At 40.3% G+C, this 13799-nt stretch overlaps 1 protein-coding gene across 1 annotated transcript in view; it reads right to left on the bottom strand.

The window, feature by feature from the left end:
- The window catches only part of LOC127570643 (neutral alpha-glucosidase C-like), a 95193-nt gene that overhangs the window by 74105 nt on the left and 7289 nt on the right, over positions 1 to 13799 (bottom strand). The window contains exons 2-3 of the mRNA XM_052016394.1: positions 12189 to 12251; positions 8306 to 8414 (exon numbers count right to left, since the gene is read on the bottom strand). Of these exons, the coding sequence (XP_051872354.1) occupies positions 8306 to 8414; positions 12189 to 12251 (172 nt within the window). The remainder of the gene's footprint in view (positions 1 to 8305; positions 8415 to 12188; positions 12252 to 13799) is intronic.

Raw genomic sequence — 13799 nt, 5'->3', positions numbered from 1 at the left:
TCTTTCATATATATGGCAGAATAAAAACCCAAGGTTAAGGAAGAAATATTTACAAAAATTAAAAAAGGATGGCGGTATGGCTTTGCCTAACTTTAGATTTTACTATTGGGCAATTAATATTAGATATTTAATTTTTTGGACACAAGATTTAGATGTAATTCAATGTCCCCGATGGGTGTATCTTGAGTATGAGTCTGTGCAAGGATTTTCGTTAGCTTCTATTTTAGGAGCATCACTCCCTTTTGCCTTTACTATATTGAGTAAACAAATGATTAACCCAATAGTTAAACATACAATAGGAATATGGTTTCAATTTCGTAAATTTTTTGGATTGAATAAATTCATTTTATCAAGTCCTACCCAATCCAATTTTTTCTTTCAACCATCCAGAATTGATTTAGCTTTTTCTTTATGGAAAATGAAGGGAATAACATGCTTTCGTGATCTATTCATTGATAACTGTTTTTTGTCTTTTGAACAGTTGTCTAATAAATACAATTTGCCTAGATCACATTTTTTTTTTGATATTTAGAGATTAGAAATTTTTTAAAAGTTATTTTACCCACTTCTCCGATGCCACATAAAATTGAAATTACATAAAAACATTTAGGTTTTAATCCTTATCAGAAGGGCTTGATAGCAATAATTTATGATCTGATTATGAAAATATGTCTACAGACACTTGATAAAATTAAGAATGAATGGGAGAGAGGACTCCAGGTACTTTTACTTATAGAGACATGGAAGAAAATTCTCCAATTAGTTAATACATCTTCAATGTGTGCCAGACACTCTTTGATACAGTTGAAGGTGGTTCACAGGACCCATGTGTCTAAGGACAAGTTAGCCCGTTTTTATCACCATATAAATCCTATACGCGACAGATGTAATTCGAAGGTGGCTTCCCTGACACATAACCATAGATACATAGAACCATACAGCACAAAACAGGCCCTTTGGCCCACCATGTTGTGCCGTCCATCAAACCACCCTCACACTACCTAACCCCTTCCTCCTGCATATCCCCCCATCCCACACTCCTCCATATGCCTATCCAACAAGCTCTTGAACCTGTCCAATGTATCTGCCTCCACCACCACCCCAGGCAGTGCATTCCATGCACCAACCACTCTCTGGGTGAAAAACCTCCCCCTGACATCTCCCCTGAACCTCCCACCCATAACCTTAAAGCCATGACCTCTCGTCTTGAGCACTGGTGCCCTGGGAAGGAGGCGCTGACTGTCTACTCTGTCTATTCCTCTCAATATTTTATATACCTCTATCATGTCTCCTCTCATCCTCCTCCTTTCCAGTGAATAAAGCCCTAGCACCTTAAGCCTCTCCTCATATTCAATACTCTGTAATCCAGGCAGCATCCTGGTAAATCTCTTCTGCACCCTCTCCAACGCCTCCACATCCTTCCTATAATGAGGCGACCAGAACTGAACACAGTACTCTAAGTGTGACCTAACTAGAGTTTTGTAAAGCTGCATCATCACCTCTCGGCTCTTAAACTCAATCCCGCGATTTATGAAAGCCAACATCCCATAGGCCTTCTTAACTGCTCTTTCCACCTGTGAGGCAACTTTCAATGAACTGTGAATATGAACCCCCAGATCCCTCTGCTCCTCCACACTGCCAAGTACCTTGCCATTTACCCTGTACTCTGCCCTGGAGTTTGTCCTTCCAAAGTGTACCACCTCACACTTCTCCGGATTGAACTCCATCTGCCACTTGTCAGCCCAGCTCTGCATCCTATCAATATCCCTCTGTAAGCTCCGACAGCCCTCCACACTATCCACAACACCGCCTATCTTAGTGTCGTCCGCAAACTTACTAACCCAGCCCTCCACCCCCTCATCTAAGTCATCTATAAATATCACAAAAAGTAGAGGTCCCAGAACCGATCCCTGCGGGACACCACTAGTCACTGCCCTCCAATCCGAGGGCACTCCTTCCACCACAACCCTCTGCTTTCTACATGCAAGCCAATTCCTAATCCACACAGCCAAGCTTCCCTGGATCCCTTGGCCTCAGACCTTCTGAAGAAGCCTACCATGAGGAACCTTATCAAACGCCTTACTAAAATCCATATAGACCACATCCACTGCACTACCCTCATCAATCTTCCTGGTCACCTCCTCAAAGAACTCTATCAGGCTTGTGAGGCAAGATCTTCCCTTCACAAAGCCATGCTGGCTGTCCCTAATCAGTCCATGATTCTCTAGGTGTTCATAAATCCAATCCCTTAGAATCCTTTCTAACAGCTTACCCACCACAGACGTGAGACTCACCGGTCTATAATTCCCTGGACTATCCCTATTACCTTTTTTGAACAAGGGGACAACATTCACAACCCTCCAATCCTCTGGCACCATCCCCGTGGACAACGAGGACTCAAAGATCCTTACCAGCGGTTCAACTATCTCCTCCCTAGCTTCTCGAAGCAGCCTGGGGAAAATCCCGTCAGGCCCCGGAGATTTATCTGTCTTAATATTATTTAACAACTTCAACACATCCTCTCTCTTGATATCTACAACCTCGAGAACATTACCCCTACCAGCACTCCCTTCCGCGTCATCAAGACCCCTCTCCCTGGTGAATACCGAAGAGAAGTACTCATTGAGAACTTCTCCCACTTCCGCCGCCTCCAGGCAAATTCTCCCACCTTTGTCCTTAATCGGACCTACCTTTACCCTAGCCATCCTCCTACCCTTCACGTACGTGAAAAAGGCCTTGGGATTTTCCTTAACCCTACTAGCCAACACCTTTTCATGTCCCCTTCTAGCTCTCCTCAGCCCTTTCTTAAGTTCCTTCCTCGCTACTCTATATTCCTCATGGGCCCTGTCTGAACCTTGCTGCTTATACCTTATGTACGCTACCTTCTTCTCCCTAAGAAGTCATTCCACCTCTCTTGTCACCCACGGTTCCTTCACCCTGCCATTCCTTCTCTGCCTCACCGGGACATATTTATCCCTAACATCCGGCATAAGATCACTGAACATCGACCACATCTCCATGGTACACTTTCCTTCAAAAAGGACATCCCAATTTACACTCTCAAGTTCTCTCCTTATAGCCTCATAGTTCGCCCTTCCCCAATTAAAAATCCTCTTGTCCTCTCTGTTTTGGTCCTATATGTTTCTATATGTTTTATGTTTTCTATATGGTTCTATATGTTTTGGTCCTGCCCCCTTTCGGAAAAATATTGGAAAGACATTTTCAATATTATTTCAACTGTATTGAATATTGATTCACAACCTCATCCTATTACTGCAATTTTTGGGATACCAGTGATGGATTCTGGCCATTTATCCGCTTCAGCTTGTCGTATGATTGCATTTGTTACATTAGTGGCCAAGAGATCCATTCTATTTGAATGGAAGGATCCTTATACCTCCTACCACATTTCAATGGTTTTCTCAAACTATAACATGTTTAAACTTAGAAAAAATTAGGAGTGGTACTGTTGATCCTTCACTTAAATTTGAGGAAGTTTGGGGTCCATTTATTCAGTATTTCCATATGATATAAGCAGACCTTTTTCACATCCCTTTCAATAACCTTTGAATATAGAGGAGTGGAGCTAACGACATAATAATGTTTTTTTTAACTGAAGAAATAACAGTCCAGCTTTTTTCTTTGAAGTTTTTGGTTTGCTTTTGTTTATTATTTTTTTTAATTTGGGAGTTCTCTTTTCATATAATTGAATTTCTTTTCAAATTCTTTTGTATCATGCTCACTTAGTAAGAGATTGGGAGGTTCAGATTATATATTTTACTCCCTGTGGGTGTATATGTTAACTGTTATTATTGTTATCCCGATCTCTTCGCACCATGTGTATAATCACTAATGTTTTGTATATTAATTTGAAGTTTAATTTGAAATTTAATAAAAAGATTGAAAAAGAGAATGGCGAGAGGCTTCTGATCGTGCGAGAGCCACGAAGCAATGGAGTCTTGGCTCAGTATGGTTTTCAGGGGAATGGAACAATTCCATATTCAACCTTTGCAAGTAACTATACAAACCATACCTTTTACATTTAAAAAAATCCATGTCCCATATAAAACCCAATTAACAGTGCAAACCTGTGTAGTCATGCTTATCTCTTTTGTCATCTCCTAGGAGAAGCAAGAAACACTGCAGCTAAGTAATAAGTAGCGATGAGAAATCTCTCTCTGACTTTCTCAGGTAAGCAAGACCAATAAGTTTTGAGGTTGTTAATGACCCTAATAATCACACTAAGCAGCAGGGAAGTCCTTGTAATTGCAAATGATTTTTTTTCCATGAGCAAGTTTGGATGTTCTTTTTCAAAGGCCTCCATGGCTATCAGTTAGTCCTGGAAGGTGACAAAAGGTTTCTGAAATACCACTTGTGAGCAACTATTCGGAGAGCCAGGAGCTGGAATACCTGTATATTTCATCCTCCCTTAGTCCTGCAATTACCATTTCTTTCAAATATCCTAAGTAACTGGTAACCTAAAAAGGAATCTTTCTGACGTATAATCTGTTGAATGCAGAAGTGTGGAAACAAGAAAAATAATGTCCCACAATTGTTTCCAGTCCTTTTATCATTTCAAAACTTCAACTACATCTCCTCTAGGTATATATTGCCACGTTAGTAAATAATTCCAGCCTGTCCTCATTACTCTAAAATTTGGCATTTTCATAACTGCATCTTATACAGAGCCAAAACAGCTTTGATCAAAAAGAAAAACTGCACAACAGTACATGCACAGACAAACCAATACATCTGTAGGTAAATATAATTAAGCCCTTGCTGTCCCTAGTAGCATACACTGGAAGGTAGGTCAATATCCTGCTTGGTTTACTACAGTTTGTACACCTTTTAAGGAATGATTGACTATCCCAGGATTTGTTCCTGATCTGTTACCTTTAATGGTTACCACTATTTGGGATGAATTTCCTAACTCAATTGTTGACATCTGCCAAATCATGCCATGTTCACCTCAGTGATAAAAATCAGCTTGCAACCTATTCATTAAGAATAAATTACTAAGCCAAAGGTAACATTCTTAAGGATCTACCTAAATTGCAAGATCAATGTGTAAAAACTGCAGCTGAATTTCAGACAAGTCAGATAAAAGTTTGAAAAAGTAATACTTTTGCTAACTGTGCTAATTTGCTAAAGTTAGCATGCATGTTTCTTTTTGTAGGCAAAACCAGTTTAACACACTATTTATACTTCTTTAAGACATTTGCATCATGCCACTAAATTATGCCTGTAGAATATTTTACCTTGGGAACTATCATTTTTCTCTAATAAACTACCTCTGGCACACTGCAATTCATCAATACAGTTGTCTTGGGTTTACTGCAGAAACAAGCAAGTCTGGGATGACCCAGGAACTGCTGAGAGGAAGGCCAGAAGCAGGAAAGATTATGACTAGCCCATTATTAGCCCAAAGATTAGCCCATTATGACCCCTGCATTTAAGGATGGCTTCTCTGTATCACTAATGAAAATTTATATGAAAGTCAGCCCAGAGCAGTAGCACAAAGTGCACCCAATTTGTAGATATAGTTATTCGAAATAAAGTTTACCTAGCTGCCACTTCAATAGTGTGATTTAAACCCAAATTAAGGAAACCATTCCTCACTGTGATAATTTTAACTTCCCACAGCAAATATCCATGCAGTCTGTTGAGTAAATTGTCAATTGTACAAATAAAACCTGAAACAAATGGTAAAATGAATAGGCAAGGGTTGTCTAACATTTTCTTCAGATATACTTGTGCACTGGAATGACTGCAAATATTGTTAATATAATTAATATTCATTAGGTTGACTGAATGTATTATTACGATGTATACTATTTATTCTGAGAGCTTCACACGAGCAAGGAATTCCATTGCACCCTGGTGTATATGACATTAAACTAATCTGAACTAATCTGATCTGACATTTCTTGCTGGAACATATTTATGATAACCAGCTGTGGGTAAGCTGAAAAGCAGGCTTTTGGGTGGGTGCATTTACTGCTGACATAATTGGCATGTGTGAGGTCTGGACAAGTGGTAAGAACATAAGAGGTAGGAGCAGAAGTAGGCCACCTGGTCCCTCAAGCCAGCTCCGCTATTCATCAGGATCAAAACTGCTCTTCCACCTCAGCACCATTTTCCCCACACTATCTCCATGTCGTTTGATTCACTTAATTCCCATAAATCTATTGATTCTCTCTTCATAGAGCAAACCAACCATTCTTGGAACCAGTCTAGTAATTTTTTTTGCTGCACTTTCTCATCCTTTCTTAGGTAAGGAGACCAAAACTGTACATAGTACTCCAGGTGGGATCTCACTCAGATCCTCTACAAGTGCAATAAAGATTTCATTACTCCTTTAATGAGGACAAATCTCTCCTAATAAGGGCTAGCAAGCCATTTACCTCCTATTCCCGCGCTGCATCTGCACATTGGCCTTTAGTGACTTGTGTACAAGCACACTGATATCCCTTTGAACATCAACACAACCCAATCCCACTCAACAGATTCTCTGCTTTTCCTCTATGTGCTCCAAAGTGGATGACTTCACATTTTCCCACATTACTTTCCATCTGCCACATTCTCATGAAGCTCATCCTGAATGAGATCTCCCACCTATCGGTGAATGGCACCAAGTCTGCTGATGCAGGGTCTCAACCCAAATCGTCGACTTACACCTTTTGCTTTCACAGATGCTGCTTGACCAGAGTTCTTCCAGTGTTCCGTTTTTTGCCACAGGATCAGCCTGCTGAACTCAGCTGGCAATTCAGCAGGCTTGTTGAGATCACCACAACTAGCTGGTGAGCGGTGGGTGGACATGGGTCGGAGGATCCAGCCCATTACATGGGTTGTAACAAATCACCTCCCAGCTCATCTGCATTCACCGCCTGATGAAATTCCTGCCGCAATATGGTGGTACAGCTGCTATCTCACAGATCCAGTGACCCAGGTTCATTCCTGACCACCAGTGCTAACAGCGTGGAGTTTATATGTTCTCCCTGTGACCAAGTGGGTTTCCCTTGGTACATCCAAAAGACAAGCAGGTCAGTAGGCCTCTGTAAATTGCCCCTAGTGTGCAGGTGAGTGGTGGAATCCAGGGGAGTTGACGGAAAAGTAGGGAGAACAACTAGGGATTCATGTAGAATTGGAGTAAATGGGTGCTTGACAGTCAGCATGGGTTTGGTGGTTTGTATGTCACTATGGTTCTAATACTTGCTTCTACTACAGATGTTTTCCCTGGTGAGGAACCTAAAATCTGGAAGTATAGTTTCAGGATAAGGGGTCGACCAGCTAAGGCTGAAGAGAAGTATTTGTTCTCTCAGTCTTTTCTCTGATATTGTGATCTATGGAATAATCTACCCCAGAGAGCTAAGGATGCTTTACTCAAGGCTGAGATGGACAGATATTTGGACTACAGGGGATCAGGCAGGAAAATAGAGCTTGGGCAGGGTATGGAGGAGGACATACGGCAGACAAAGTTTGTTTATAGAGTCTATTTTAAAAAAGTCTCCTGGATCTGTAGCAAGCAGAACTTGTAACTGAAACTGCAGCAACATTCTAATGAAAGGTAATTTCTTGAGGAGAATGCAGTAAATGGGGAATAATTACATACAAATTACATGTGAAATTATGCACATAAAATTAACCCAGTCACTTACAGCAGGTGTCACTGATTATGCAGTCAACTTCATCCCGGGCAGGAATAATAGTGTCACTGTAGGCACCCAACATTCCCCACAGTACTGCTTCTTGGTAAATTCAGCAAATACTCAGTCTACCCAAGCTGACTTCAGTTCACAGAGTCACAGCTAGAGCAATTATATTGTTAAGCCCAGACTTTTGGATACAGCTGAAAGTTTCAAGTAAAGTCTTTAATGATGTAATTTTAAAAATTCATTTGAAAAATTGTTACTGTAAAATTTGTATTTCTTATTAAATAATTTAATTCAAATTATGATTTTGGATATTAGAAATTTCAGTTGTGGAGGAAAAAAACATATACAATTATATTACAGACAAGTCAGTGCATAATATATACACTAGCTCAGTCACCCTGTGCACCAAAGACACTAGTCTCTACCATTTTGAGTGTAACAGACTATTATTTTATACCCTTATACTAATAATTCTGTAATATGCCAGTTCTTTTACGTAATCCTGTAGGTTTCACAGCCTAGCAACAGATTCACTGTGAAAGCAGACACTCTGGAAAATGTGTTAATTTGTGTTTAAAATATCTGCATTTCCGGGATAGTTATAGAGCCATTGGGAAATTAAGACAGAACCCTTTCTATCTGATGCTAACCTTATTCTCTTCATTCAGGAGTTGCAGTTTGGCTCTGCAATCTGATACGTCAATCGTATCCAGCAAGGCATGATACGGAGAATTCCCTGGCAACAACTTTTTCTGACGCCTGTAGAGGCAAGACAAAAAGTTTAAGATATTGGTGGCACACAAGGAATTTAATCAGACACACCAGTCTTCCACACAACCATCACAGATTCAAGTGCTGCCACAAGAGTAACCAACAGCCTGAACATTAACACTTGAACAAGCCTTTCTTGACACTTTGTAGATCAAAGTTGCTATTCACCAGCAAAATGCCCAGTGCCATTGGTGTACATGTAGTTCAGAATTTATTTCATTCTAAATGGCCGAATGTTAGCACCCCATCAAAAAATCGCCAGCCACATTCAGCAAGATTCTGCCTACTGTATCATTTGAAGATGATCAGCCAATGTCTCCTACCCAACATCAACAAAACAGATTATCTGGTCACATCTGTCATTTCCTGTTTATGGCACTTGTGCAAATTGGCTGCATTTGGCCACACAATAAATGACCACACTTCTTGGTTAGTGACTGTAAAGTGTTTCAGTCCATCCTCAAGCTTCAGTACACAATGCATTTTTTTCTCAAAATGTTTGAGAATGAAGCCTCCACATTGCACTAATAAGGCCCTCCAAATGAAACTATGACCACTTTTCCATTGTATTAGAGGTGTTCAGTCAAAACATCAATAATCTCACTACTTTGCACTACACATTTATTTTCATATTCTGTACAGGCCCACCATAAGCTAACTCTTGTATTATGCATGCAAGTCTTAATATATACAATGCACCAGTGTCTTTACTTTCTTAGAAGGTTAAGGAGGTTTGGTCTGTCACCGAACACTACCAGACCATGATGGATCCGGTCAGGGTAATTTCAGTACATCTGTAGAAATTTGTTAGTGTTCGGTGACAGGCCAAACCTCCTTAACCTTCTAAAGTAAAGACGCTGGTGTGCTTCCCTTATGATTGCATCTCTGAGTTGGGCCCAGGACAGGCCATCCAGTATGTTAACACCCAGGAATTTAAAGCTGCTGACTCTCTCCACTGCTGAAACCTCAATATAGACTAGCGCACATTTGCCCTTCTTCCCCTTCCCGAAATCAACAATCAGCTCTTTAGTCTTACTGACGTTGAGCAAAAGGTTGTTGTTGCGGCATCACTCAACCAGGTGTCCTATCTCTCTCCTGCATGCTGCCTCATCACCACCTGTGATTTGTCCAACAACAGTGGCGAATTTGTATATGGCCTTGGAGCTGTGCTTAGCCACATAGTCATATGTGCATAAGGAGTAAAGCAGAGAGTAAAGCAGGCAGCATCGAGGTGCACCTGTGTTAATGGCCAATGAGGAGATGTTGTTACCAATCCTCATTGACTGAAGTCTGCTGATGAGGAAGTCAGCATCCAGTTGCAGAGGGAGGTACAGAGTCCCAGGTCTTGAAGCTTGATGACAAGTTTGGATGCAATGATTGTGTTGAATGCCAAGCTGTAGTCGATGAACAGCAGCCTGACATACGTGTTCCTGTCATCTAGATGGTCCAGAGCAGAGTGAAGAGCCAGAGAAATCACATCTGGTGTTGAACTGTTGTGGCAGTAGGCAGATTGAAGCAGATCCAGGTTACCTGAGGCAAGAATTGATTCACGCCATAACCAACCTCTCAAAGCACTTCATTACTGTTAATGTACATGCTACCAGATGGTAGTCATTGAGACAGGTCACCATGTTCTTTTTGGGCATGGGTACAATAGATGCCTTTATGAAGCAAGTAGGAACCTCAGACCACAGAAGCAAGATGTTGAATATGTCCGTAAATACTCCAGCCATTTGGTCCACAGAGATCTTCAGTACTTGGCCAGGTATTGCTCAAAATTTTAACAGGTGCTCCATTAATCGCCTCCATTTTCTTGCAGGGTTTATAGAATATCAATAGCAAATACTTACCTTTTATCATCAGAAGATGGAAATTTTGCTTTTTTTAAATTCTCTTTGGTGAATTAATCATTGATTGTCATAATCACAGAGCTATGCAGCATGGAAACAGGCCCTTCGGCCCAACTCGACCATGCCGACCAAGGTACCTCCCTGAGCTAGTCCCATTTGCCTATGCTTGGCCCACATCCCTTTAAACCTTTGCTATCCACGTACCTGTCCATGAGTTTTTTTAAACATTGTAACTGTACCTGCTTCTACCACTTCTTCATTCCATATACCCACCACACTGTGTGTGAAAAAGTTGCCCCTCAGGTCCCCTTTAACTCTTTCCCCTCTCACAATAAACCGATGCCCTCCAATTTTAGACTTCCCTAACCTGAGAAAAAGACTGTTACCATCCACCTTATTATGCCCCTCATGATTTTAGAAACCATATTGTATCTGATTCCACCACCTCCTCTGGCAGTGAGTTCCACATATCAATCACGATCTGTGTTTAAAAAAAAACTTAACCTTCAGATCCCCTTTAAAAGTCCCTCCCACCTTAAACCCACATTCTCTTGTTTTCGGTATCCTGACCATGGGAAAAAGATTCTGATTATCTACCCAATCTACACCTTCTGATTTACTTTAGTCTGGTACCTCTATGTTTTAAAGTGGCTGTAAAAGTCAGGTTCCCCTTCAACCGAATTAAGAAGCTACAAAATAATGGAGGTGACATAATCATACTACATCAACCTAACATAATGTCACTTTGTAAATAAAACAAAAATACAGCAAAGTAAGCAAGCAAAAAAGCCGGCAGTTTGCATTCCCTCGATGCAAAGGTCTGTGTGTGTGTGCACACAAACATCTAGATGGCTAAACTGAAAGGCAAGCATTGCAGTAGATTAATCATTGGTCTCTACCCACTGAGCATGAGTTTCAAATCCAGTCCTTGGACTGCAGGGAATAAAAGTCTCCTCTGTCTTACAGATACAAAAGACCCAAATGTGTTAACAGCTTGGCTCCAAGCTAACTGATCTGAATTAGTCCCCAAATTTGTCTAATAAGTGACCGATGCTGATATTGTGTGAAAGTGTACCTGTGACATTTTACATTTTTAAACCACTATAATGAAATGCTTTCTTTGTGGCACCCAGTAGGCACAAGTCATTTTGTTTCATTTGCAAAGTCAGTGCCTTGACTAGGAAAGTCACTCAAAAGCCTTAGGCTCCAACACAAGGGAGGGATCATTTCAATCAGATGGCAACTCTGAATGACATCTCAATGTGCCTAAATCTTCAGTACCAGAGAGAACAATACCATGTAGTTGAACTCCAGTCTAGTTACCAGCAAAAGGAAGAAATAACTTTGGACTAGCTTAGCTACAAAAGTTGGGCTAGATAGAAAAGTAACATCCCAGTTTTGCACACCCTTGAAGTATAAAGACCAGGCTGATCTCATCGTCAAAGCAATGTACTGTCTTATATACTTTTTTCTGTGAAATGGGCCAATTTTCTGGAGTGAAATCGTGCCTCGTTCTCAGCAGTTTTTTTCTTTCATTTCAGATGTGTTGGCACACATTTGGTGCTGGTATACAGAGAAAGACATCTGTATCACAATCCCCAAGTCCTGCCAACAATATCCTGGACACTGAGCAGTCAAACATCAGTAATGGGCAGTTGCCAGCATGGATATGATGAGCTGAATGGCAAATTTCTATGATTCCAAGTCCACTTTCAGGAGTAGCTGGTAATGTGAATCTGAGAAAATCTAATTCAAAAACCTGCAAGCTGTTCTAATTGCATTGCCATCACAAACATCTATCACCTCGATGAGCATAAATCACAATTGGATTGGACAGAAGAAAAGAAAGAATTGGACAGAAGAATAGAAAAGTTAATTCCTGACCTGATTGCCTCCAAGAACAGAACTATACCTGTAGAATGCAATGTCTCCAATGGTCTTGAACTTACTGCTCTCAACTGCCTCAGCAAATGCACTATTAGAGATAGAAACAAAGAGAAGTTATTGTTGCTTGTGCTTCAATATTCAAAACATTTTTAACAGATCAGTATGAGATAAATGACAAAGATTAGAAAAATATCCTTTCCCAAAGATCAATACAATATATTCAATGAGATACTGAATTTCTAGGTTTTTTGTTTATTTTATATTATATTTATACATTTGTTCCAAACTCTCTCCTTGGCTTCCAGACCACTTCTAGAGCATTCCAATGCATCTCATTGCTGATCAACTGATTTAACAGAGAACATTGCTTTGAAAGAACTGGGACTTACTCAAATCTAGAAATGCTGTACATCTCAAATTTATTTCATCAGTCTATTTGAAGTCAATATTTATTTTCAATGCACTTGGTATAGTGTGAGAGACATCATATTTGAACCGTTTTAAGTCAGGTGGTTCAATTCTTGTCAATCCAGTTTTTCTTAAAAACATCCTGCAAAGGTATCCATTCACATTCTTGCACCATTGTATCTAGAGTCCCTTAAAGAACCAGTCAGCCTAATATGGTGACTGCATAATTTTCAGAGACAGCAGACTGAGACAGGGATGGAATAACTTTTAAAGACAACAACAACATAGGCCAAAATTAATTTGCACATGGATATAGGATGATAAATGAAAGCTAAGCTAGGCATGTTGAAGTCAAATTGCCTTTACAGTACTAACAACTTATTTGATGAGAGTTGTACCGTTCACGAAAATCAAAAAAAAACCTGCAGTGCTGGAAATCTATAGTAAAAACAGAAAAACCAGTAAACAGGTTTTGGTCAATACCTATCAAAGAGAAGAAGAGAAAGAGACACCACAGAGGGTGAACAAGGCAAGAGACAGAAAGAAATCCCATTGGAGAGTAGAGTAAGACTTCATTTTCTGTCTTTATTTTAGTTTTACATTACATATTGTGCATATGAACTTTTAAAAGGCTTGATAAAGTACCAGTTGTTGACAAACTGTGGCCATAAAAATACAAACTCAGCCATGGGTCAATAAGTAGAAGGTACTCGTGATAGCAGGCACAGTAGTATAGTGGTTAGCATAACGCTATCACAGCGCCAGGGACCCGGGTTCAATTCCGGCCGCTGTCTGTAAGGAGTTTGTACGTTCTCCCCATGTCTGCGTGGGTTTCCTCCGGGTGCTCCAGTTTCCTCCCACATTCCAAAGATGTACAGGTTAGGAAGTTGTGGGCATGCTATGTTGGCGCCGGAAGTGTGGCGACACTTGCAGGCTGCCCCCAGAACAATCTACGCAAAAGATGCATTTCATTGTGTGTTTCGATGTACATGTGACTTATAAAAAGATATCTTAGTTGTTTATAAGGCTATGGGATACACAGGTGCATCTCCCAGTGATCTTCATTAGGGCAATGTCCTTTCCTAATGTATTAGCAGCTAAGGCAGTACAGAGCTTTATTTCGAAGTTTGCTGTTAATACAAAATCCAGAAATATAACACAAAAATGAAAAGAATAATAATTTGATTTGAGACTTGAGAGGAGCATTAATGGACATGCAATGTGGTTG

Source organism: Pristis pectinata, chromosome 1, assembly GCF_009764475.1.
Source record: "Pristis pectinata isolate sPriPec2 chromosome 1, sPriPec2.1.pri, whole genome shotgun sequence".
Lineage (NCBI taxonomy): Eukaryota > Metazoa > Chordata > Chondrichthyes > Rhinopristiformes > Pristidae > Pristis > Pristis pectinata.
This window is presented reverse-complemented; position numbering and strand designations above follow the sequence as displayed.